This window comes from Macrobrachium rosenbergii, chromosome 22, assembly GCF_040412425.1.
Source record: "Macrobrachium rosenbergii isolate ZJJX-2024 chromosome 22, ASM4041242v1, whole genome shotgun sequence".
Taxonomy (NCBI): domain Eukaryota; kingdom Metazoa; phylum Arthropoda; class Malacostraca; order Decapoda; family Palaemonidae; genus Macrobrachium; species Macrobrachium rosenbergii.
Window position 1 is genome coordinate 14787911 of NC_089762.1, and position 24832 is coordinate 14812742.

The 24832-nt window shown below is 35.9% G+C and overlaps 1 protein-coding gene across 1 annotated transcript in view; it reads right to left on the reverse strand.

Annotated features, from left to right (window-relative positions):
- Window positions 1-3415: 3415 nt before the first annotated feature.
- Window positions 3416-24832, reverse strand: part of LOC136850585 (cyclin-dependent kinase-like 3) — a 99603-nt gene continuing 78186 nt past the window's right edge. The window contains 5 exon segments of the mRNA XM_067124228.1: window positions 3416-3626; window positions 6862-7010; window positions 7263-7750; window positions 8339-8671; window positions 8840-9290. Of these exon segments, the coding sequence (XP_066980329.1) occupies window positions 3576-3626; window positions 6862-7010; window positions 7263-7750; window positions 8339-8671; window positions 8840-9290 (1472 nt within the window). The 3' untranslated portion in view covers window positions 3416-3575.

Sequence of the window (24832 nt, forward strand, 5' to 3'; positions counted from 1 at the left end):
CCAATATCTGCATGGGCCTTGTATGTATTGTTATGGATAATTAAAGGAATGCTTTTATATATGTATAATGAAATTCCTGCATGTAATGGTTTGATAAATAAAACACTATTTAATTTCTTTATGGTATACTCATGCTGGGAGACTGAAATTGTGCAAAGATACACTAGTCTTTTCCTTATAGGTATAGAATAAACCATAATGTGAATGATAACACAGAAGACTTATATCAGTGATATTACACAAAGTTTTGTACTTCATGGGCTTTTTAGTGTTAAATATACTTATTTTTAACATAATGAACCTATTCAACAGGCCTCAAAATCCTACCAAGTTGAAAGCAGTTTCAGGCCAGACTAACATCATCTTAGAAGTTTTAGATTTTTATCCCTTGTAACAGGGACTGCAAGTCCAAATACAGTTTTTCTGACTTCTGAGGGAGACAATTTGTTATATAATATGCCTTCTGGAGGCCAAATTCTCTAATAAAAACTTTGTCATATACTCAAGACAGTACCATAACTTTCAGTTAGGGTCTTAATTAAGATACAGCAAATACACTTGACTATAAACAAACTTCTTTTAGATGGTCAAGAACATGTGACCTCGAAGTAAGGGTAAGATCACTTGAAGCTAAAAGCTAGATTTAACTAATTAGACCATGGACAACTGTACGTGCCTTTAACCTGTTCTAATCTAGTGTAAAAACACTAAGTACCACTGCCTGAGTACCAAGATTAGGTAAAATAAAGCAATGCATTATTCTTTCTGGTCACAGACAGGTTTATCTGTGAAGGGGATACAGATGTACGTATTTGGGTTACATGATCCTCAAGTCTGCTTGTGTATGGAGGGATAAAAGGCAGTACCTTTTTATTATTTTGAGAAACTCAACAATCTTCATATCCACTGACCACATATGTGAAACTCTCCATGGCACAGAACTTCCCATGTAAACATAATTATAAATACTATACGGTGGATTCAACTTCACAAGTGGGAAACCTTCCCATATGGGTATCTGGTTGCTTTAAGTACCTCCTCCTATTGCTACCTCCCCCCCCACCCAACAATTAAAATGGCAGCTTCTTTGATCTCAACCTTGGTAAAGTAAGTATTCTTGGTACCTGACATGAAAAAATAAGATCATTTGTCATATGAGAAAGCATGCAACACAAGTAAAAATGGAGGACTTCATAAAACTATATACAGTGACTAAGGGCCTGATAAAAATGTCCTGAATTATTAGGCATTGGATCACTGAATTCCAAATAACACTGAATGTATACCAAGAACCTCAGAATGAGAAAAAAAATAAGTATAATTGCACAACTTGTATTATAGCTAAAGTTCTTGCTAGAAGATGCAGGGCTGCCTACCATAGGAAGTAAAACTTACGAGCCGAGACCCTTCGGCTATTCAGCCCAGAAAATGCTCATAATTTTCATCATTGCTACGTCCCTAAAACTGTTAATGGCTGGACAACTGACCCCTTCATCTTCCAGGACAAAGACGTCCATCTCCTCCAGGAATTCACACCAAACTATGTAGTAGTGTTCTTGTCTAGCACTGAGTGCGTGGTTCAAGCAGTCAGTATTATCTCTAAACATATGAATGTACCTGCTTCCCATCCAGTTTCCATACACCACAAGGTCATGGCAAGACAACTATGTCAATGGAAAGAGACATGTCTGAAATATGTAGGATTGTAGAATGCCACTGTGGTTTTACTGAGATTGAGTGGAAATGATAACTGCAAAAGTATTTTTTCTTCTTCATATTTATGTAGCAAGTTGCAAGGAATCCTAATTCTTAAGATTTCTACTAAATATCGGTGACCAATGATAAAGCTAATGGTCAGTAAGTCCTGATAATTTAGCATAGCTATAAGGCCTCACAGATACTAGATAGAAAGTGATTTACTGAACAAGGTGAATAGCCCCAGCATGATCAGCTGTATGGTGGGTCTCCTTAAGGTAATTAGAATTACCAAACAGTCTAGTGAAAAGAGGGAGAGCATGACAACTGATTAATTAAAACAAAAAGTATCCAATGACAAAATGGGTTAATATACTCCACAGTCACACTGAAAATTACAAAAGAGCTTGTGAATCGTAAGTCTGCCTAACTATAGCCTGACCATCTGCGACAAATGGAAAAAAAGGTAAAGAACTGAATTCAGTGTAAATATTAAGTTGATAGCAGCTGCCTACTTAAAAAGTCCCTTCTCTCCACTTCATTAAGCTTGTGGTGCAGAAATTGTGCCAAAAATCAAGCTCAACTGGACTGGCCTGATAACAAACTAATACTTATATGGTCTGGTAAACATGGATATGAAAAAGCAATTGGCTTATGGACTAATCAAATAAATCCCTGCAAGTAGCAAAACATCAACTGACAAACAGAATGCAGCATGACAACTTTTCCAAACCATTGTGAAGCCCTAGAGGGCAACCAAACTATGAAGAAACCAGAAAAAATTAGCAGTAAATAGTAATCTGAAACTGATGATCAACATTTGTATGCATTAACAAAATAATGCATGAGATTTCACCCACCTTAGTTACTAGGTACAACAAAGCATGACATGACTTTAAAACTTCAGTATGATATTCTAAATCAGTGGGATAACATCAACTACCGTAGCTAGAATTAGGCAATGGCTATCATTACTCAATATGGGTATAAAATCATTCATGTCAAGCATCATGGACAGACTATGATAGTTAACATCAGCCTAAATAAAGTTAGTCTGTGTCCCAATACAAATAAAATGGTAAATGAATAACAGAAGTAAAATACTGACACTTACTAAACAAACATAGAACTGTCTAAATTAATAAGAACATGGTCAGAAAATTGGCAGTTTTCATTTTATGGTGTGTGCATGTGTTGTGGGGGTGAAGGGGGGGGGGGTGTTGTCCGTTTTCATGAGTTCCTTGGTTGGACCCAGCCACAGACAACTTTCAATTGCTGTTTTATATGAATATCAGATTTTTTTGTCAGAGAATTTGGTCTCCAAAGTGTTCTATGCTCCCCAAGGATGATGCTTAGCATTCTGCCAAAATCACTCTGATTTTGGTTGTTAGCTAACCGAAACAACCAAGCAAGTATCAAATTTGCAAATCTGTCATCACAGATTTAGATAGTTCATCTTTATTGGATTTACTAACTAATGATAGGTAAATATCACAGGCTGATACCACAGCCTAAGTAGTGGAGGAAATAATTTTATGTGAGCAATATCACTAACTTAATTTATGGCATATTTCTCTGATCAACTATGCTTCTGCAAACTTTGAGGTACTTTATCATGAACTGTAGTGCAATCTAAATTTCACTCACAAAAGTCCCCTTTAGATTTCTTCTCTCGTAACAATGCACAATACCATCCTAAAGAGGTTTAAAAACTAAAAGATGCCTGTTCAATCTGTATTTACTTGTCTTTCTTAAATGATGACTTGATCAGTCTGCATTTACTGGTCTTTCTAAGTTGCTGAATTCACTTCCAAATGATCAATGTTTTTCATTTCAGGTTCCAAACAGTTGATCAGTACATTTTAATGTAGTTCACAAGGTCACACAAACGGTAGATTGGCTAAAGGTGAGGAAGGAGGAGTGGAATCTGACTGAAAAAGAAAAAGAAATTAGTATATTAGATGCAAAATATCCTGAGTCTAGCTCAGTAGTATAAGTTCTTCATATATTCATATGAAAAAAGCATTCTCAAAATTTGATGTAATAGGCATAATAACTACTAATTTACTTCTTAACAAACAAAAAATATTTCATGTGATTAGACAACTTACAACTAGGTGCTGAACTCTTATCTTTAATATGGGCATATTTTTTTTTCAGACAAGAAAAATAGGTGGGTTAACAAGTGCACTCAGTAATATCGGAAGATATGATTAAAAGAATTTCAGGGTTAAAGGCTGAATGGTTGGTAGAGATTAAAATGTCCTTATGCCCACACCAACCCTTGCAAATAGCAGCCTTTAAGTGGTAAGGTGCTGAAGTGAATAAGAGGGCTGGTGTGGACCTCTTGTCTCATATAAACTATACAAGATAGTAGTTAAAGATGTTGTGCAATTCCCATTCCCTTAAAAATAAACCATGGAGATTTTATAATATAAAACAGCGTGCACTTAAGGAACATAAAAAAATAGGATAACATTCAGGCATAACTAATGTTTACTAAAGTTTCAAGAAGGTAATTTTTGCCATTTCAGTAAGCCACTTGATAAGGAAAAAACACTTCCTTTAAAACATACTACTGTACAGTACTTGGAAAGTCATTATTACATTTAACACAAAATAATCTTACTTATTTTAGTTAGTAGCTTGTCAACCATCAGCAAGACCCTGTGACATGAAGAGTTGGGTGAACAGTTTCCTGAAAACTTTCTGCTGTCTGCTCTGAGGATTCAAGTCACCCATATTCTTATCATAAAGATAAACTATGTAATACAATAATCTTCCAATAAAAAAGTATTACGACTTCCAAAAAAAAGGATTACAACTCAATACTTATTGGAATTATTAATATTTCAAACAGTTTTTACCATACATCTTGAAGAAACATATGAACTACCAGACACAAGATGGCCACAGAATTTCCTCCCAGACATTCCACATATGAGTAACAGCCATGCTTTCAGAATGCAATCTGTTAATCCTCTCCACCTACACTAATTGTTAATTTTCAGTTTAGCTATTAATTCCATTTACTTTACTAACTCTTCATTAGTCACCTTTGTTTGTTTCCAGATTTTAGCAATGAACTTTTACTCAATAAGCTGGCATTAACTTTCTAAATCAACTATAATCTGCCATGATTGCACCAAGGCTTAGGTTAGCTCTCGGATGTGCTTCTGAAGTTACTAGGTTAGATTTTCTCCAGATGTTATATCACCTCATGCAAGAACTCTTAATGATCAAACTGCAGTTTTTAAGTCTTATACATTTTCTAAGTCTGGTTAACTCTATGCATTTATGGCTTCAGCAAAGTCCATTTCATTTGTTGTGAGTTTTTCGTCAATTCCTTTTGTCTTTTCAACCTCGTTACATATTATAATGGCTTTTGGTAATTTGAAATAGCTTATCAAAGCTTTAATATGTCACTTAGTTATCACAAGACTTGATCTAGGAGTCTTCATGCCTTTAACTCATCAATGAGAGCTATTTCTACTGTTATACCTCCATCTTACTGCAAGACATTCTCCAATACTTTGTGTCCCTCCAGCTACTGAGTCTAGTAGAGACACTTCAGACTTTGGCCCTCATTCTGCAACTTATTACTTTTTTCATTATTCCCATAAGATTATTGCATCTTTCAAGAAATGCAAGGAATTTGGACTGGAGCCTATTTCACATAAGTCTTTGAGATTTTTTTGGATGAACTGACTCCTTTGATTTTTTTGCCTACTGTTGAGTCCTTTATTTTCCCATCCTCTGAGAGACATGTATTTAATTATATTATCCCACCAAAAACCAGTGACCATTCACACCCAACTGCATTGATTAATTCTTATTAAGGAACTCTCGCTTTCTGTTTCCATTACCAGTATGGCTTCTGCAAGGTAGATTTGCTGGAGATTTTCTTTCATATCCCACTATATCTATCATCCTTGCATGGCTTTAAAAAATCTTTAGTCATTTTAAGAGTATAAGATAAGGTTTTGTTAGTCAAACAGCTGTACCACACTGTTCTGTAATTGTGGTGCCACCCATGGCACTGCATCTGCTTCCTTCCTTATTTTTAATAAGTTTAGTAAAGGTTCCATTCTTTCACCCATTCATTTTCCCCTCTACCAGGGAACATCTCCAGTCCACCTCTTCTTTTCTTCATAGTTTTGCCAGTAATTTTGCTTAACATATTTCTTTTCCATTTAGCACTATTGAATGGAGACTCATTACTCAGTCTGTAAGATGCAGTTACTACTATTTCTCTCCACCTTGTCCAATCCAATGGTTTGATTTTGTTTGATGACAAAATAATCCAACTATTCACTTCTGTTTGTTTGTTACATCAAAACTGTCTCGAGGAAGCAAAAAAGATAAATTGGGTTCTACGAACTAATTTTACTTTTCTTAGACCTGAATATAGATTTCTTCATCCCAGTTATTTTGGCTTTTTATGAGTCTTATCCATTCATGTTTGCTATCCTTGTTTAGAGTGCTCCATCTTTTGTTCCCGGGTTTACAGTACTAAAACACTGGGAATTTGTACAGCAAAATCCCACACATAGACATTAGCAGTTTTTCTAACATGTTTCCCAACAAATAAAACAAGAATAAAAGAGAAACTAAATTGTATTCATATGATGTCTAAACTTGATGCTACCACACTCAAATGGCTTTTTGCACAGTCCTTTTCAAGCAGTTCTTCAAAGGGTTCTCATAGAAAACGTCAAAGGTTTAATCATCTCATCTGTCTGCACGAACTGAAGACAGTTAAATGTGCAAGCTATGGGTACCTTTATATTAGTTTTTAACTTAAATGAACAAAAATCTGCATGAATTTTTGTATTTCCCCCTCTCTCTCTTTTCCACCCTCACTCTCCACTGCACTGCAACACAGACAAGTCGACTCACAACCAGAACAAAATTCACTGTTTAGGTCAACAGAGGCTACCTGGGTTTTATGCAAATGCTCCCGCGCTATATCTTTGACACCCGGGAATAAAACCTAGGGATCCTAAATTGTTATTCAAGAGCACTGCTATTACACTCTGAAGGCCAAAGAGACAGACAGACAGACAGACACAGACAGAAACTTGATAACATTTGCTGGCTGTCTGGCTGGAGAAGCCACCCAGCCATTTGGTAAAACTAAATGAGTTGATCTTACTGAGTACTCACTGAAGTTGCTGAGTTGCTCTTGTTGTTACTGAGGAGTGGCATAATAACTCCTGGCCTTGGGGGTTTATTTCCAACAATCCAGCTGCTTGATCCAGGTACTGAATTGCTATTCTTTTTAGGGCTACTACTCCCATTATTAGATAAAGCACCTGTAACTGAAAAAAAAACTGTTAAAATCATGACACTCATAAGGAAATGTGATGTTGTTTTCTGGTACTACGATATATAGTTATAAGAGGAAGCATACCTGGTAACACATAAGTTTGTCTACAGGTGTTAAATAGGGCAAAATTCAACAATGTCAGTCAGCAACTATTCTAATAAAGGTCCAGTATATCTCATAATACCAGTGTTTTCTGATGCATCCCAAAAGGAAAATCTTGATCCAAGGATTTTCTTACCACCAGGGACATTTGGCAGAGACAAATCATCATTCAGAAGTCGAGGTTTGGCCCATCCCATTTCTAGTTTGGGTCTTCGAATAGATTCTCTGAGTTCCTTATTAAGTCCTAAAGGATCTCGAGGGTTGTCCCTGATCTCTCTTAAAGGGTCACGAGTGAACTCTCTGTGGGAGGAATTATCTCTATACGAACTGTCTCTACCAAAAAGTTCTTTTGTCCTGTCCAAGCTGATAGTGTAAGGATGGCGACTCAAGTCTATATTTCGAGTGCTGTCTAAGTTCTTGTTGCTTTCGAGGGCAATTTGACGATTACACGAAGTAAAGGAGGAAGGACCATCAAGAGCCATTCCAAAATTGTCATCATCTTCCCAATTTATGTGTGAAGAGCCAATGCCTTGCCCTTGTCCTTGAATGCACAGAGCTTGTCCTCTAGATTTTGAGTTAGTACCCCACAGATTGACTGGTGACTTGCGCCCTTTCTCACTTACCCTGCAATATAAAATATTACATAATACTAAAAAGAAAACACTGTCCTACATTATGAGGCAGGTGGGTAACTTGTAGTAACATTGTTGTTTGCAAACATATGGAGAGAATAAATTCCTACCGATTCCCAATATGTATACTGCCAACTTGATGAGAACTTTTTATGTTTGAACCTAAGTACCATTAATTAAATTTCCAGTTTCATTACAAACAATAAACCACATGAAAAATAAAACATTCCTCTTAAGGAGCTGGAATTTTTACTGAGAAAAAATAACGGGGATATAGCATGATCAGCAAATGAAGCAACAACGAGAAACCAAACAAAACAGCTTAAAGTTTTGTTAGTCTACGTGAAACGTAAACAAGACAATGATTGACTATAATATTCCCAATAATTTCCTTCCAATTTATATATTCATAAGCAGCTGATCTGATCCAAACCTCATTTAAAAAGAATATAGCATAAGACAGAACCATTACAGGCTTACAACTCTGAAAACTAACTGAAAACTCTGATTATTTTGCAGATTGCAGCTTCCCAAGATTAGCAGAAAACTACAGGAATGTTCACTTCATTTATCCTCTGACCTGCTATTTCTTGCTGGTGACGCAGTATTTGTTGTCCCTGTGATATTAAGAGTTAGGGCTATTGTATTATTGTTGCTTGTACTTGTTGTTGGAACAGGATTCGAAATCACACTAGACGTTATGATAGTATGTGAATCTCTAAGAGGAGGAATTAGAGATGATCTAGGACTCAAAGGTGCATCTTCTGCTATAGCTGGAGCAAGACTATTAGGTCCTGATATCCCACTCGACCTCTGGTGGGAAGGGGTTAATGGTGCAAACGACACTGAGGGTTTGGAGGCTGGTGTCGATTGAGATGGTTGGCAGAATGTTGGTTGCTTTGTAGGGGAAGCTCTGGAATTCAGTTAAAAGTTACAGTGCTAAAATATCTTGTTCCGGCTACAACTCAACTTAAATCAGCTGTAACCAAAGTTATAGTAACACTGTCATCTTTGAAAATCGTTCATTAATCAAAATATCACAAACACCTTCATATAACACATGAAAATTGAAATGACCAACCTAACTGAGAGTGCGTTTTCTGATCTGGAAGTAGTTGATGTCACCTGAGGAGGAAGTGGTCTAGCAATGCTGCGACCATATATACTTTCTGGGCTGTGTCCACCAGGCCCCTTGCGCACCCTCCCTCTTTTTTCATTTGTACTAGATCCCCTCCTTCCATTTACACCGAGAAGAACATTTCCACTAAACTCCTGCTGTACCTTTTGTCTTAGGATAGGTAAAAATGCCTCAGGAAACCCATCATGAATGAAAAAATCATGAGACAGGAGTGACTGGGCATGTGGGCGAGCTGTTGGTTCTAAACAGAGACAAGCTGCAACAAAAGAGTGAGCACGGCTCGACCAAGACGGGAAAGACCCCATCAATGGTGTAGAAGCAGCAGCTGGTAGCTTTAGTCCAGCTAACATAGGATTTCTCTCCATAAGCTGACGGTGTGATGTACTTAGTTCACCTGCAACATAAAAATGTTAGATAGATACCTAAGCTTCTAAATAAAAAAAAAAAAAAAAATTTATTAACTGATTTTATTAAAATACCAAAAATTTATATTAACCATAAGTATATTTAATTTGATAATAAAACCTACAGACAGAAAATAATTAATTAGACAAAATCTACAGACAGAAAATGGGTATCACTATGGGTGCTAATTACAGCCCTAACTTGGCAAATTTATATTTTCATTCTTATGGATCTTAATTTTACTTAATAACCGCTTAGAAGGTATACTTAAATACAGTATAAAAATACATACAAGTATATAGCTGATCAAATACCACTGATTTACAGAAAGATATATCTTTTGTTGATTCACATTATCCCAAAACAATATATATGTACAGTAAAACCTCACTTTAAAGGACCCAGAACCAACAGACATCATATTTAACGGACAAAATCCAGCTAAGGGTAATGGCGGCTGCTGTTCATGTTTACTCGCGCACTAACCTCAGCATTGGTGTGAAGTTGGAACTTACCATATATTTCCATGTATGGCAAATTTTCATAAATTTATCTCATATCCATAGTATAAGATGATTGCTAAATCACAAAACCATCTGTGAGTAGGCTAGCTTTTGCAACAACAGATATCTCATGAAATACTGGTTACGTAAAGTTGATGTTATTAAAAATGCTGTTTTAATTACTGTATCCTTAGAAATTCAAAATAAACAAAATAACAAAGCCGATTCTATATCATGTTTTTCCTACACACATCGCCTAAAAGGGAAACCACTGTTTCGTTTAATGGTTTTGTTTATGTTTCATCGCCAATCACAATCCTTTACAACACAATAATGTACTGTACTATTATTGTATATAATTATTGTTTGTATAACTGAATTATTCTAAACAGTTATTTACTACCAAAATGATAATGAATTTTTAATGAAAAATGATTATGTTATCCTAAATGTTATTACTACCGTAATTACACTACCGTTAAAATTTCTGAAAGGTTACCGAATGATAAAGGTTAATGTGAGTGCAACCATAACTCAATGTTTACATTATGTCAGCTGGGCTCACATGGATAAAAGTTAATTTCATTGATATGGAATTATTCCTTGAATAGGCTATTTGTTATGAAGATATGCCAACAAAGTATACGGTAAAAATGGTTTTATTATCTTTATCATCAGCTTATTTCATAATGTGAATCTTTTCATGTATGTTGGTGGTTATTGCACCTGGGTCGAGGCTAGCCTGCAGATATACATCACTTAGGACACAAAAAAAACAACGCTTCACTTTAACGGACAATCGGGTTTCATGGATAACCTTCCCCCACATTAGTCCATAAAAGTGAGGTTTCACTATGTGTGTGTGTGTGTGTGTGTATATGTATATATATATATATACATGTATATATATATATGTGTGTGTGTGTGTGTGTGTGTGTGTGTGTGTGTGTGTGTGTGTGTGTGTGTGTGTGTGTGTGTGTGTAACTGAATCACGTAAATATGGGATGTGATATATAAATAAAAGACAAAATCCACAAAGGAAAGGGAAACAATGGAATGCTGCAAGGTCTTTTGATTTCTTGTCCTTTACTTAGCAGACTGAAGAAATATAAAAATAAATTTACAAAGAAAGCTTGTATAAATGACAGATGGGGATTACAGTACAAAGGAAAAAATATGTACCTGGAATCCAGCACAATTGAAGAATTAGTAGACCTGCCAAAACAGGGTTGAATACTTAAGAGGTTTTACAAATTATTAGGCTCAACAGCTCAGAAGCAGGGACAGGACAATTAAAAGATTATACAAGGATGGTGACTGACCACCAAAAATTTTTATAAAACTGCAACTCAATAATTCTCCATTTGGTAAACTTACGAATTGATAGAAAATATATGTAAGATAAGTACTTTGTAATTAAGTCAGTGATTTTATCTTTTAGGTTATTCTTTAACATTTTACTAATACAGGGGTCCAAATAATACATACTAGTGCTAAGGTTAAAATTACAGCTGGAAGTAAGCTGAAGAAGAGCAGATTCTAAAAGATTTTGTGAAGAGAAATCTTTCGATCTGGCAATCACTGAACTTTCAGTCCAATTTATACTGTGAGAGTTTTCAATTAAATGAATGAATATAACATTGGATGTTTGTCCAGTTTTGACAGAATACTTATGCTGTTTAATCTGTACTTCTAAATCCTTGCTAGATTGGCCAATGTAAAAAGCAGGGCAGTTCAAACATGGAATTTTATATATTATATATGTTGTTGTTTTCCTTTGGGCTATTTTTTATTAACATTCCAATTCTCACATATATAATTATATGGATTTGGTTGATAAATTAAAAATCACTTTTAGCCCTATTGATAGATTCACTAGTTCTGATGTTTGTTCTCTTTTTATGAAAGTCCCTAGAGATTCTATTTTAGAGTATCTTAGTTATGAACTGATCCATTGTAAATTACCTCTACCTGTAAGCCACATTATTTCACTCATTAGGGTGTGCATTTGTGATTGTAAGTTTATATTCAATGGTGAATTTTACCAACAAATATTTGGTATACTAACGGGCAACCCTTTATCCCCAATCCTACCAAACTTGTATATGGAATTCTTTGAGAAACATTATTTACCTAACGTCGTTTATACTCCTTTAAAGTGGTATAGATATGCTGATGATATTTTAGCTGTTTTGCCTGCTGGTATTGATGTAAATGATTTACTTTCTAATTTGAATAACAAGGCACCATCCATTACGTTTACTTTAGAATTAGAAAAAGACAATACCTCACTTTCTTAGATGTTTTAATACATAGAGAACCACTTCAATAAAATTCCAGTATTTATAGGAAACCGACCAACAACTTAACTTACGTCCATTTTTATTCAGGCCATCACCTTAATATAAAAATATCTGTTAATATCAATATATCCATTTTTTCTTTTATGTTTTTAAGAGCATTGCACATTGTCAGTTTCCAGTATTTGGATTAAGAAATCGAATACATAAGAAAAATTGGGGCAGATTTATGTTATCCTTCACATATACTGTACTATATATCTGCTTTAATAAAGCCCACAAAAAGTTTTATAGTGAAAGTAACATGGAGAAAGAAACCCCTAAGAACATTCTTAGCTTGCTTTATTTTAGTGGTTTTGAAAACATAAAATCACTGTTAAAATCCTTTAATGTCAACCTCATTTTTTCCTATAATAACCCACTAAGAGGGATGTTAATAAAAAATAGCCCTAAAGAAACCAACATAATATATAAAATTCCATGTTTGGACTACCCCTCTTTTTACACTGGCCAATCTACCAAAGATTTAGATGTAAGTATTAAGCAACCTAAGTATTCAGTCAAAACTGGACAAACATCCATGCTATATTCATTTATTCAAGTGAAAACTCTCACAGGATAAATTGGACTGAAAGTTCTGTGATTGCCACATCGAAAGATTTCTCTTCACAAAATCTTTTAGAATCTGCTACTATACAGCTTATTTTCAGTTATAATGTTAACCTTAGCCCCAGGCATGTATTATTTGGACCCCTGTATTCTTAAAATGTTCAAGAATGACCTAAAAGATAAAATCACTGACTTAACTACAAATTAGTTACGTTATATATATTTTCTATGTACTTGCATGTTTAATATATTTTTTTGTAAAAATGTTCACCTTGCAAAAATTTTTAGTTTACCAAAAGGAGAACTGAGTTGTACTTTATAACATTTTTTGGTGGTCAGTCACCATCCTTGTATAATCGTTTAATTGTCCTGTCCCTGCTTCCGAGCTGTTGAGTCTAATCCTTTGTAAAACCTCTTAAATATTCAACCCATCTGTCATTCATATGAGCTTTCTTTGTAAGCTTATTTTTATATTTCTTTAGTCTGTTAAGTAAAGGACAAGAAGCCGAAAGGCCTTGCAGTACTCCATTGTTTCCCTTTCCTTCATGGATTTTGTCTATGTATATATATATATAGGTTTAATCAGTTTTTTCTTGATATTTTGCTCTTAATAAATTGCTTTCATTTTATAATAATATATTTAAATTCAGTTACTAGTTTCCTTAAATTAAGTTTATTTTTTAGTTGTTAAATTTAAGTTTTTGTGGGTTTGTTTTTAGCGAAGGACAGCTGTTTTTACAGTGGCTGTTTAAATCCTCCCAGCAAGGTGTTTAAGTGATAGTCGCCTCCCTATTTTTCCCGCTCTTTATAGGTTTTTATTTTTGGGCGTGTGGCGTGGACCCAAAGTGTCGTCAGAGGAGGGGTTGATCTTGGAGGGTTGTTTGCGAGCCACAATATTGTTGCATGACTTTTTGGTTGGACACACCATGATTCATATTCTTGAGTGCTCAAACTTGCACTCCTTAATATCTGTTTGGATTTCTCCAGGACCAACATATTTTCATTGTATATCAGAGGTGTTCTTTAGTTGGTAATTCGCTATTTTGTTCCGCTTCCTGACATGGCTCAGGAGTCTCCGAAGAACATTTGTCTCAGGACTACAGTGGGTTTAAACCAAACCCGCAAGTGTGGCCAGTAAGGGTGGATATCACCAGGTAATGTGCCGTTTATTCGTTTTTGTATTTTGTGACGATATGCCACCAACACTAGTGCCGTGTGTTTGAGGATTACAGCAGGACACCTTTTGATTGGCCCCTCATCATATTATGACTTTTATCACATCACCGTGTTTTCCTATACAATCAGTAACTGCTTTCTACAAACAGCTCTTTGAAATATCCACCCGCTCTACCTTTAGTAATATATTTTGTATTGTTTTTTTTAAGTGTTCATAATTTTTGTTTGATTTTGTAAGTTTGTTTGGTGGCATTGCGAACCAGCTTATTAGGAACTATCTTTGTGTTTAGTGGCTTTATAAAGTTACGACCAGGTAGTGAGGTTTAAGTGGATTTTATTTCTTGTTTACATGATCTTCTCCTTCCTTCTTCCTTTAGTGTTTGTTTTAGTGACGTTAATGATTCCACCCACTTTTCTTTACAATTAAATTTTGATTACCTACGTTAGTCTATGCAGCCATTAGTATTGACTTTTTATCACATCAACGTGATTCATTTACAATCAGTGCTAAAATTGTTTGTACTTTTGTTCCAATTCGCTTTACTTAAGGAAAAATTTGTTTTTCATTTCAGTTAATGAATAAAATTTTTAAGTTTGATCTTAAGTTTTTCATTGTTGCCTGGTTGATATTTCTGTCTGAAGGACAAGAACTCAGGACCACAGCCCATGTCTTTTTTAAGCCACACGACCAGCAAGAGAGGTATAAGTGGATATCACCTCCCTTATACAAATTCTGGTAAAAGAACAGTCAGTGTATTGTATTTAGTGACGATATCCACTACCTCTGCCATTTTGACTGTAGTAAGATACCTGTTTGTCACGTAGCCATATTATGACTTTTATCACATCACCGTGATTCATATACAATGAGTATTGCCTACAAACGTCGGTTTAATATCCAGCCCATTTGGTTAGTTCGAGGAAATAATATATTTTCATATACAGATACAAGGGTAAACAAATTTTTTAGTTAGCTGATAAGGTAGTTCAGGAGTTTGGTGAGGCTCGAACCAGTAAATGTAAAAGAACTCAGGAATACAGTGGGCGCTTTGAAACCACACGACCAGCAGGTGAGGTATAAGTGGCATTGCTGCAGGTTTGACTTTTATACAAATCCCCCTCGAACTCAGGGATTTTGTATTTAGGACGATATTAACCCTACCTATGATCATGTTCTAATAATCCTTTTGTTTCTGATGAAGCCATATTAAGAAAATTTACCTCATCACCGTGATTCTAAAGAGGCTTTTGAGTTCAAACTCCTTTAAGTAAGAGAATCGAATTCGGAAATAATAGATTTTCAATAGGCTGAGAGGGAAGGAGCATTTTTAGTTGATAAAATGGCATCCAGATAAAGTTGGAAATGGCAAGTTGACAAGAACTGGACTACAGTGAGCTCCCTAATCCCATGTTTAGCAAGAGAGGTTTAAGTGGATATCGTCTCAAATTGGTGCCGGTTTTGATGAGGCAAATGTCCCAGAATTCTTTAGGGCATTCGAGAGGTAGCGTCTCGATTGTCTTGGCCCGTTTGACATGTGGACCTTATTGCTTATCCAGTGTAGGTTGGTGCAATGTGATAAAGGTCATACAATGCTTTGGACGATTAACAACTAGGGACTATCATACGGGTTAAATCCATAGTTTTGAAAGCGTCATGATTTGGTGCCTGAGGCCTACGGGGCTTAAATTTAGGGAGGTTAAACTCAACTATATCTTTTGTGGAGTTGCTCGAATGAAGAGGGAACAGTTTTGTCAGTGGTTGAAGAGTAGGGAGGTAATTTATTAGGTGCTCTGAAAAATTGATCCTCCTGAAGAGTTTATTAAAGCCGAGGCGGGAGAGAATTGAGGGTGCATTTAGAAGAGGTTAAGGCATTTGACACTTTAGATCGTGCAGCCCAAATTGAATCGAGTTTGTGATAAAAAGTCATAAATCAGAGTCTGGGATTTCAAGCACGAAGTCATAATAATCACGATCCCAGGTCACCTGACAACAGTAATAATAATCGACTTTCTTCCAGGAATTCTAATAATCCATCATTTGAATAATAATAGTAATTGGAATCTTTTAACAGGAACCAAAAAACAATTGGATTTTGTAATCAAAATGAATGGGTTAAAGAAATTTGGTGTCTCAGGGTTATCTGATTAGGAATTCCCAAAATAATAATAATTTTAATAGGGGTAATTTAGTAAATTTTAGTAACAGGAATTTCAATGACAAGTGTCCAGGTGTTGTTTGGAAAACTTGTTATGTGCAGCATAAGTCACGACCTCTTTGTTCTAGGCTGAAAGCAGTCAGCAGAATAACAAGTATAGTCCTGAGTCTCTGGTTGCAAATGGTCATGTGTGTCTCTGTTTTTGTGTGTAACTGATGATGTCTTGTTATGATGTAGTTGGAAGATTTAAGACATTAAAATGGGATAACCTCCTGATGTAGACCCACTGTTACCTTGTTGTACAATATTGGCCAGAATATTGTCAAACAGAATGATTATGGGTTTGCTAAGTCCTACTTTGAAGAAACCTTACAAGATGCTCATTTCTCTTACTTTTGAAGACGGTCCACATAATTTGATTAAAGCTACTGATATTTTCTGATATTAAGTGGTTTACACAAACACCTGAGTTCACTCCATTTGTAGGCCAGGTTAGTTTTTCCGATATCCACTATAACTGACTTGCTGGTCGTGTGGTTTAAAGCATCCACTGTAGTCCTGAGTTCTTGTCCTTCACTGGTTAATGATATGTTGGATGAAAAGGTAATTATTATCAACTAAAAATTCCCCTAGCTGTGACTAACGTATGCGGCAAGGGAAAATTTATTATTTGACACGAAGGTGATCTAAGTTATGTAATTTGGATATTAAGTAGAGACGTTAGAAGATAGCTTAATGTTGTAGTATGAATCACAGTGAAACGTGATTGGGATCATAATATGTTTTTGTAAAAGCGACAAAGGAAGAGTTCAACATTGAATTGGGTGATGAGTCTCATCTAAAACAAACACCTAAGTTTGGCGGGGTTTTTGTATAGGGAGGAGTATCCTTCTGTGGATATTTGGATCAAACCTCAAGACTTGCTGGCCGTGTGGTTTAGATTCCACTGAATTTATTTTAGTCCTGATGTTCTTGTCCTTCGCTGTCATTTTCAAGAAATTGACAGAGAATTACTTATCAACTAAAAATCGGTAAAGAAATTTGTGAAAAGCTGTAATATATATGATGAAAATATATTATTTCTAAAGCTCCTTTAAAGCCAATACCAGATATTAAAGGATGTTTGTAGCTGGTCATTGACTGATTGTATTTGAAACAAAAACGGTGATTTATAAAAAGTTTTAACTATTATGGATAGCTTATAGGTTCCAGAGGCCTTTCCATTGAGGATATAACGTCTAAAATTGTGTTTGATAAACTGGTTGAATATTTTTTCTAGGTATGGTCTCGAGATATGTTATTCAGACCGATTGTGGTACGAATTTCACAGTAAGGTATTTAGGGGGTAAATGTGCTGAACTGGCCATTCAGCACATTACCAGAGCCCTTATCATCCGGAGAGTGAAGGGGGTGGTGGTAAGGTTTTTGGCAGTCTTTAAAAAAATGCTAATAAATGTTTATTTTATGGAAAAGGAAACTAAATATGACCCTACTCATGCTCATTTAAAAGCTAATCTTTTAAATGCGTCTACAGGTGTAATTTTATTTAAAATTTAATTTTTGGGCATAAAAAGGGGGTCAGTTAAAGGTTCTGACATGAAAAATTGAGTACGAGCACAGTTTCAAAATGAAAATTGGTGAATTTATGGATGGTTTGAGAAATAGGTTGAATATGGCTTGGGAGTTTGCCAAGGAAAACTTAAGTTCTTCCCAGGTTGGGAATGAAGTTTTTTTGATAGGAAGACTAAAACCCGTTTTCTTTTGAGTCGGGTGAATTGGCAATTGGTTCTCAGTCATGGACCCTGATAATTTTTAGAGCCTAGGTATAAGGGTCCATGGAAGGTTTTACAGGTAAATTATCTGATGTTAATTATGAGATTGAAGCTCCAGGAACTCAGGAATAATAAGTTGTAAAGGTGTTCCATATTAATAGATTAAAATCTTATCACTGTAAAAATGTAGACCCCTGGCTATTGTATATGAAGAACCTGTAGTTGTAGATACATCTGTGTCAGTAGATGATTTTGATGATTTATTAGGTCAGGTACCTTCAGATGCTTTGTTGGATAATCTGCAAAGTTTTGATGGTCTTAAAGAAGGGTTAAAGCATTTAAAAGGGTACTCAAAAAGGATATGTTAAATCTAATTCATTCGTTTTTACAGATGTGTTTAGGATTCGGGTCAAACTAATTTGTTGGTTCATGATGTGGATGTGGGAAATGCCAACTCCTGTAAAGCAAAGTCCTTACAGGTTGAACCAACACCAAGCAGGATATTGTAGAAAAAGTAATTTTAAAGTATATGACAGATCACGACCTCATTCAGCCTTACATCAGTCCATGGAGTTCACCCATTGTGTTGGTTAAGAAGTCGGATGGAAACTTCGGATGTGCGTGGCAACTGAAGGTGAATGTTCACTCAAAAGTGATTCTTTCCCACTTCCTAGGATTGATGACTTGAAATTGGGTCTGCCAAATTTATGGACAAGTTAGATTTGTTAAAGGGTTATTGAGGTTTTGTCTGATCGGGCCCGAGAAATTTCTGCATTTGTAACACCTTTTGGGTTATATGAGTTTAAAGTTAATGCCAAGTATGAAAAATTATAAATGCACTTTTCAAAGGTTTAAATAAGTGATTTTCGGTCTAGATGGTATCAGCTATTTATATAGATGATTTAGTAGTTTATAGTGCATGACTGGGTACACATCTTGTAAAAAGTTAAGTGAAAGTTTTGAATGCATTGAGAAATTTATCATGGTAAATCTTGGGAAATGTGAATTTGGGAAACAATTGTAATTTATCTGGGACATGAAGTCGTTTGGGTCAAGTAGATTTTAAAGCAAGAAAGCATGAGGCATTATGAACCTTAAGAGTCCTGTTAATAAAATGGAGGTCAGAAGAATTTTAGGTATGACTGGGTATTACAGAAGGTTCATTAGAAATTTTTGACCTTGCTCAACCTTTGACCCAGCTTTTAGAAAAGGGTCGAAAGTTTCTTTGGACGACTCAGTGTGAGGAATCATTTAACAGTTTAAAATCATACTAATGACTAACCCCATTCTATCCTCCCCAAATTTTCAGAAACCGTTCATTGTGGCTGTTGACGCCAGTGATGTTTGGAGGAGTGTTATTTCAGTCGTGAGAAGATGGGGGAAGTTCATCCCACGTCTTACTTCAGTCGGAAGTTGATGGCGGCCGAAAAGAGATATTCGACCATTGAGAAAGAAGCCCTGGCTTTGGTCCGAACACTGATTCATTTTAAGCCTTATATAACTAATTTTGCTTTTCCCATACAGGTATGGACGGACCATAATCCTTTGGTTTTCATCGAGCGTATGAAGGGGCTAACCAAAGAAACACAATGGGCCTTGCAATTACAAGAGTTTAATTTGGACATCATAACGAAAAAAAGGTTCTGTGAAAATAAGATACCTGATGCCCTTTCTCGGGTTGAGTTGATCTGGGTTGTGGGGTGTGCTGAAGTCACTAATTGTCGTCTGGTCCAGCCATCATTATTTTTACGCTATGAAGACTGGAGGTAGACTAGCCCACAACTCTACAGGCCATGGATGACACCCATTTTGTATATTTTGGTTTGTATGTCAACATGAGCATTAAGTTTTCTCAGCTTTTATTATTTTATGCTATAAATGCTGAGTGTTGCAGTCTATAAACAGAGCTTGTAACTGATATAACTTGCTCGAGGGTTGGTTTGAGGTTTTCTGAGCTCATGTCTCCTGCCCCAACTCAACTCTCTTCAAACGCATATGTTGGACAATACATTAGGGGTTAAACTTGTAAATTTAATGTTGTTTTTGGTCTGATACTTAATTTTTCTTTTTTGAAGTTGTCATTTTGGTATCTAGTTTGATTGTAGCCTAATAATATTTCTTGCAGGTTTTGTATGAAAGTGTGTTGACTGGAATGGCTTGTGAGTTTAGCTTAGTTTTATGAAATGGTCGATTTAATGCAGGTGATGGTTAGGATTTATGGTAAAATGTTATTAGCAATGTTGATGTTGGTCATTTATCTTTTTAGGAACACATTTTGATTTAAGTTGTTTGTGGAATTATATAATTAAAAATTTCTTTTTTAAATAAATTTTTTTTCGGGGAGAAGGTATCAGGTTTATTGTAGTTTTTTCTTGATATTTTGCTCTTAAGGAAATTGCTTTCATTTTATATTAATAAAGTTTAAATTAAGTTACTAGTTTCCTTAAATTAAGTTTAGTTTTAAGGTTAAATTTTAAAGTTTTTGTGAAGGGTTTGTTTTTAGCCTTCAGCTGTTTTGGAAGTGCTGTTTCTCCTCCTCCCGCCAGGTGTTTAGTGATAGTGCTATTTTTGACGCTCTTTATATTTTTCTGACGTGGACCCAAAGTGTCGTCAGAGGAGGGGTGTGTATCTTGGAGGGTTGGGTTAGTCGCCGACCCAATTATTGTTGCAGACCTTGGTTGAGACGTAATAAAAGATTCTTGAGTGTCAAAACTTGCACTCCTTCGGCTTCTGTTTGATTTCTCCAGACCAACATAGCCTTGGTATATCAGAGGTGGTCTCTGATTAGTGGATCTTCCCCTATTTTGTTCCGCTTCCTGACATGGCTCAGGGAGTCTCCTGATCTACACATTTGTCTCCAACAGCTGCACTGTGGGTATCCATTGCAAACCCGTGAGGTGGCCAGTAGGGTGGATATCACCAGGTAATGAAACTCGTTTATTGTTTGCCCTGGATATTTTGTGGGCAATTGCTACAACACTAGTGCGTGTGTTCATGAGGATTACAGCAGGACACCTTTGATTGGACCCTCATCTTCGGATGAGAGCTTAGATACAGCTCCGTGTTTTCCTCGTAGAGTCTAGAAAGAGTTGCTTTCTTCACGTTATGTTCAGCTCTGAAATGTTATTAAACTATTTCAGGTGTAATTTATATTATTTTGTATTCAATTTTTTTTAAGTGTTCATATCCGTTGCTGTTTGTTTGTCTTTTGTAAGTTTGTTTGGAGGCATTGCTTTCCCAACTTATTATAACTATCTTTGTGTTTAGCTTTATAAAGTTAGGTAGGAGATTTAAGGTTTTATTTCTTGTTTTATGATCTTCTCCTTCCTTCTTCCTTTAGTATAATTTTAGGTAGAGGTTAATGATTAATCCATTTTCTTTACAATATAAATTTTGATTACCCCTAATAGTCTATGTTAGGAATTAGTATTTAGCTTTAGCAGCAATTACGTGAACAGTAGTCATTTATTAATGCTAAAAATTGTTTGTACTTTTGTTGTAAATAATTTATTTTTGAAAATTTGTTTGTTCAATTTCAGTTCTTTGTGTAATAAATATTGTTAAGTTTTTCTTTCGTTTTTCATTGTTTTTGTTGATATTTCTGTCTGTGTCTGAAAACGTCTTTCCAGAGGCCCATGTCTTTTCTGTATTGAGCCTGAAGTTATGGTCTCAATTAAAGAGCCGAAACATATAAAATATATATATATATATATAATCAGTATAGCTATATAATATCCTTTAATATCCAATATATCTACCTCGGAAATAATATATTTTATAATATATGTTATAAGGGGAATATTTTAGTTGATAATAAGTTTCACTTGTTGGCTTAACCAGTAAGTCGACAAGAACTCAGGAATACAATGGATTGGTATCAATGAACGATCAGCAAGTGAGGTATAAGTGGATATCTCTCCTTATACAATCTCCCCTGTCGAACTCAGGTGTTTGGTTTAGTGACAATATCCACCACCTCTGCCATGTTGACCGTGTAGTCCTGAGTTCTTGTCCATCAGTGAAAGGACCTATATTGCTCCCGATAAGCACAACACCACTGATCAGACAAAGTGCCAGATGTTTTAGGCATCTAATCAAACCATCCATTAACATATGTTACTAAATGGAAAAGGGCCGACAGAGTGAAAAACACGCAAAATAATATCTAGTTCTGGAATCTGTTTAGCAGAAGGACAGTGTCCCATATAAACGGGAGCTGGAGAGAGAGAGAAAGCAGCATATAGTGTGCACGGTACTATGTAGTGACAAAATATGGAGAAAAGGGTAAGAACTTATTATTATTATTTTCCATCTATACAGGACTGTACAGTGTACTGTCTATGGTTCATAAGCTCTAGTGGCAAAGCAGGGAAAAAGAATATGAGCCCATAGTTTTATCTCTAGTGTTTCTTTGCCATTTCAGAAAAATTCCAGTATACCGAGTATAAAGAATGGATTACTGTATACAGTAATCCTTCAATTATCCAGATTAATAGTGCCGAGGGCCAGTTGGATGATGGTGAAATCCAGATAATGGCGAGGAAAATATCTCTATACCCTTCCTCACCTAACCCTGTCAATACCATATGGCTGTAAACTATCAGTATGCTTATAAACAGCAGCCATCACACTTTAAACTGAAAACTTTATGCAAGAGGCAATTATCCACCTTTTTCCCCAATATCAGTAACAAAATATATTGCATAAGCACTTTGAAAAAATGCAACCCCTTCTTTTCCTCTCTCTCATAAATGACACAGTTCAGTACGCAGGTAGCCTACCTTGGTTTACCCATTAGTGTATTTTAATTCAGCAACTTCCTTATCAGCTATTACCATACTGAATTACCATACATGTGATACAAAATGCATATGTGTGAACTATTGACCTAGGCTAGGTTAGACGTTACAATCACATTATCCATTTGCATATGTCAAATAGGCTATCACAGCTATATTTAAGATAAAGGTAACAAGCAGATGCTCGCTATCGCTCACATTTGCAAGTTCCCCTATCCATACCATACCCATATCATACCCATACCCATTCCATACCCATACTCGTATCATACCCATACAATACCCATACCCACATCTGTACCATACACATACCTTTACCCATACCCACACACGTACCAATACCATACCCATACCCTTACCCATATCCATACCATAACATTCCCATACCCATATGCATACCATGCCCATATGCATACTGTACCCATACCCATATCCATATCATACCCATACCCACAGCTAAATTAACCCTATTACTAAAGTCAGCAAAAGTCTACGGGCAGCACCAGCCCATTTACCTTCTAGCCATATACAAACAACTGACCAAATCTTGGTGTAGGTGCAGGAGCAGCTGCTCATGGGTTTTGAATCAATGCTGATGTCACTGGCGGTTCCGGACCATCACCAGTAGTGCCTGTTGTTGTTCTAGAATTACCTGCTGAGTCCATTTTGAAATGAAAATAACAAAGCTCAGCCAAAAATCCTTTATTATGTACTGTTGGGTCACTTAATGTTGAAAATTTCTGGACAGTTATTAAAATATTATTCTTGAAAGACGTCTTCACAACTCCAGTATCCTTAGCCAGCCTTCAGCTCCTGAAGCATTCCTGGAGAAATACCCATTGGATTATCACATCTACTTGAATTCTTAAAAGCTCCAGGATCCTGTGAAGTCATCTTCAGCTCCTAAACAGATTCCTGTTGGATCAACTTCCCTTCAGGGAAGAAATCCAGAATTTGTCTTCAGAATCATTTCTTCCACCTCCTGGAGAAACGCCCACTGGATTATAACGTCTTCTTTCATCTTAAAAACTCCAGTTGTATAAAAGGAGTAGTATTTACTGTGATCCTCATAATGCAGGTAGTTCATAGTAACCACATGAGGTTAATTAAACATTTCATAAATTCTAAAGGTCAAGCAAGTTATACTTTGATTTGAAAAACCTGTACTGTACATTTTACTTATAAAAAAATGATGTCCTTACAAATCTATAAACATTTTGTTAATAGTACTCGATCTCAACACCTTTTCAGCACAAAACATGGAAAACGGAGGGAAGAGGGAGGGGAGGGAAGAGGAATGGGAAAAGGGGAAGGGGGGGGGAGGGAAGAGGAGTGGGAAAAGAGGAAGGAGGGAGGGGAAGGGGGGAAGGGGAAGGGGAAGGAGGGACACACATACACAACACACGCACAAAGGCAGCCAAGAAAATTAATATAATAGATTATTCTTGAAAGATGTCTTCACAACTCCAGGATCCTTTGAAGCAGTCTTTATTTCCTGAAGCCTTCCTGGAGAAATGTCCATTGGATTAGAACGTCTTCTTAAATTCTTAAAGACTCCAAGATCCTGTGAAGCTGTCTTCAGCTCCTAAACGGGACGCAGGTGGATCACAGTTACCACATGAGGTTAATTAAACACTTCATAAATTCTAAAGGTCAAGCAAGTTATATTTTGATTTGAAAAACCTGCTTATTACTTTTATAAAAAAAATTATGTCCTTACAAATCTATAAACATTTTGTTATAGTACTCAATCTCAACACATTTTATTTCATCATAAAACATGGAAAAGGGAAAAGGGAAGAGGGAGGGGTAGGGAATAGGGATGGGAAAGGAGGGGAGGGGAGGGGATGAGGAAGGGGAAGGGGGATTATCATTTTTCCAAGAGGGAGTTGAGGTCCCAGGGTGAGGGGAGGTTTAGGGACCACCCTGCTTAAACTAGTTTTTGGGGGTAGGGAAGTGGGAGGAATGGGGACACACGCACACACACACACAACACAGGCAGAAAGGCAGCCAACGAAATTAACATAATAAATGAAAATGAAACTATTTAACTTACAGACATTCTCAGAATCAGCTGATGAGCTGTCTTGGTTAAGAATTAGTAAAATATTTTTTTGTTGCTAAAAGAAAAAAATGTACGAATGAAATTATTATTTTTATTTCTGTACAAAAATGTAAGCTAACATGCTTTAAAGTAAAATCTCTCAAAATAACAA